General features: G+C 35.6%; 1 protein-coding gene across 8 annotated transcripts in view; it reads right to left on the bottom strand.

Annotated features, from left to right (window-relative positions):
• Positions 1-158: 158 nt before the first annotated feature.
• LOC111868860 (dystrophin, isoforms A/C/F/G/H) overlaps positions 159-2,581 on the bottom strand; it is a gene marked incomplete at its 3' end in the record, with an annotated part of 149,664 nt that continues 147,241 nt past the window's right edge. For all 8 annotated transcript variants that reach the window (XM_033753202.1, XM_033753205.1, XM_033753206.1 and 5 more), the window contains 2 exon segments: positions 159-331; positions 1,251-1,397. In XM_033753202.1, the coding sequence (XP_033609093.1) occupies positions 159-331; positions 1,251-1,397 (320 nt within the window).

The following is a 2,581-nucleotide window of genomic DNA, read 5'->3' as shown; positions in this document are numbered from 1 at the left end:
AAAAAAGAAATCATAATAAAACTGATTCTTCATAATTTACCAGTCTACCAACAGTACGGAAGTGAAAAATTTTCTGCATATCATGAACTAACATAGATATTTTATTTAATTGTGTTTTTTCATGATGTTCATTTCTCAAGAATTTCTGTGGTACGTACTTGTGCCTTTCAGTGTAACCTCTGTTGACCTGTGACCACTCCTCTCGCAGTTTATCCACAACGCGTCTCACTTGATCGCCCTGTTCTCTTTTTGCCCGTCTCATCACACCATCACGATCATATTCAATTTCATCTACACTTGGCTTCAATGCGCCAAGACTCTCTCTCACTTTCTGAAACCAAAATTACAATCAACTGAACTTCATTCAATGATCACATATGAGGAACACCCTACAAATACAAAAATGGCTATTATTTTGGATATTGTCCATTACTCTTGTTTCTTTCAAATACAATGTTTCAGAAAGTGGACCCATTTACATCATCAGGTTAAACAGAGAGAGAATTATACCCAGTTGGACCCATTACAAAAAGCTTTCTATGCAAAACATATGAACATACACACCACTTACTATATACATTTTGAAATATCATTTAAATTAAAATAAATTCTTTTACTAACTAATAAAAGCATTCTCATAGTATCATAGACAAAACTTATAACAACACTAATAGCAAATACCAAAGTGAAAAAATGTCCTGTACTGGCTCAAAATTCAATGCACAAAACAGTAACATGGAGAGAAATTTCTGTGGTGTCCAGATTTGAGATCAGCATATCAGAATCAATTTAAAAAGTTAGTTTTCTCTTATGTTACCATAACACTGCTGACTAGTTACCATTCATATTTGTGGTATAAGGAAGAAGAAACTGCACAGGAATGCATTTGTTACAAAGAGAGGGCTTACAAATGTTGAAATGCTGACATACGTATGTCTACACATGCATACCGTGAGACTCAGTTCCTATTTTCCAAAAACATGTTTGCCAGTAACATCATGTGTGGTTTTAACTTCAACACAGAAACAAACAATGCAGCGGCATATGTGCAGCTTTTGAATTTTGACACGTTTGCCCAGTATGCATCGACTGCCAGTATGTGCACCATCATTAGTGAGATCCACTATTTATAACATAAACTACAGAAGCATCTGCTATACTATGAGACTCCAGTGGAAATGCCCACTGGCCAACAAAGGAAAAAAGTTATGTCACATTTCCTACCATGCTACTGAATGAGACAAACATACCTTCAAGCACTCTTCTTGGGCAGGAAAAGTATCATAATCCCACCCACCAAGAGGGAAGGAATTTAGTTGCCTGGAAATAGTCGAAGTAGCTTCTCTGACTTTGTTGACCCTTGTCACAAATTCTGCTGCCTGAGTTCCTCCAATATCCTAACAAAAAAAAATAAAATTCATACCATTTAACCACTTCAGATTCCTAAGTAGTTTTCCACTGCAAAATAAACATCTTCAATAAAAATGAACATTCAATCAACTCCATGCAGCAGTGTCCTCTTTAAGAAGCTGACAGTCACTCGACAAGGCAATAAATTACCTGCATTTTTATGAAACCTGATGGTTCACTACAGTATTCACAGATCACTACTGGATCACATCTTTGGCCAGCTGAATCAAATGCACACCTTCATACTCTACTTCTTTAAGATCTATTTTAATATTATCCTCACGCATATGTCTATCGCTCCTTATTGACCTCTTTCTTTCAATTCTTCTCCTAAAATTGTGTGTATATTTCTCAGCTCTCCATGCATGTTACATGTATTGCCCATCACTTCCTTCTTTATCTGACCACCAAAACAAGTGATGATGAGAACAAATTATGAACCTCTTTATGAAATCTTTCCCTTCCACCAGGTAACTCCTCTCTTTTATGTACAAATACTCTCTCTCCTCAATAATTTGGTCTCAAACACCTCAATCCATGTCCATCATACAGGATGAAAAACATTTACAATATTACAAACTCTATATAAAACATCCTATCACTAACAAACTCTTACCATCTTAAATTCTGATTTGATTCCCTTACATAAATAAGAGCTCTTCCAAAGTGATGACTGTCATTCCCTTTTCCAAAAAGAATTGTTTCCTGTTTAAATTCCTTCCTTGTCCCACCTGGCTTCCTGAATTCATTAAATGTAAATTATTTACTGCTGATCATCTAGAGACTGAATTCAATTAATGTGTCATCTAGAACCTCTGACATTTCAGGACAACAAATATTTTTACAAATGCTGAAAAAAAAAAATTGGCAACTACAGTCTTCCATGACCTCAAGCCCACACTTTCTTGAAAGATGAACATGTTACTGAGAGGGAACGCTTGGTCTTTTAGTGCACTATTTGTTTCCCTATTGGACTTTCAATAAGAACAATATCCCCAATATTTAGAAGGTCAGAAATTTTTCTGTCAGTAATGCTCTCAGGTGTGCTGGTTAAAACTTTGATATTTGATGATCTTGGATTTTACATTTTTTCCTAATCATACATACATTTCACTTGGTCCCGGCCAAACACACATAAGAATAACGCTAGAATTTAGCAGCCTCCGTAGTC

Source organism: Cryptotermes secundus, unplaced genomic scaffold (assembly GCF_002891405.2).
Source record: "Cryptotermes secundus unplaced genomic scaffold, Csec_1.0 scaffold523, whole genome shotgun sequence".
NCBI classification, from domain to species: Eukaryota; Metazoa; Arthropoda; class Insecta; order Blattodea; family Kalotermitidae; genus Cryptotermes; species Cryptotermes secundus.
Note: the sequence above shows the minus strand (reverse complement) of the source record. Positions and strands in the feature narration are given on the sequence as shown.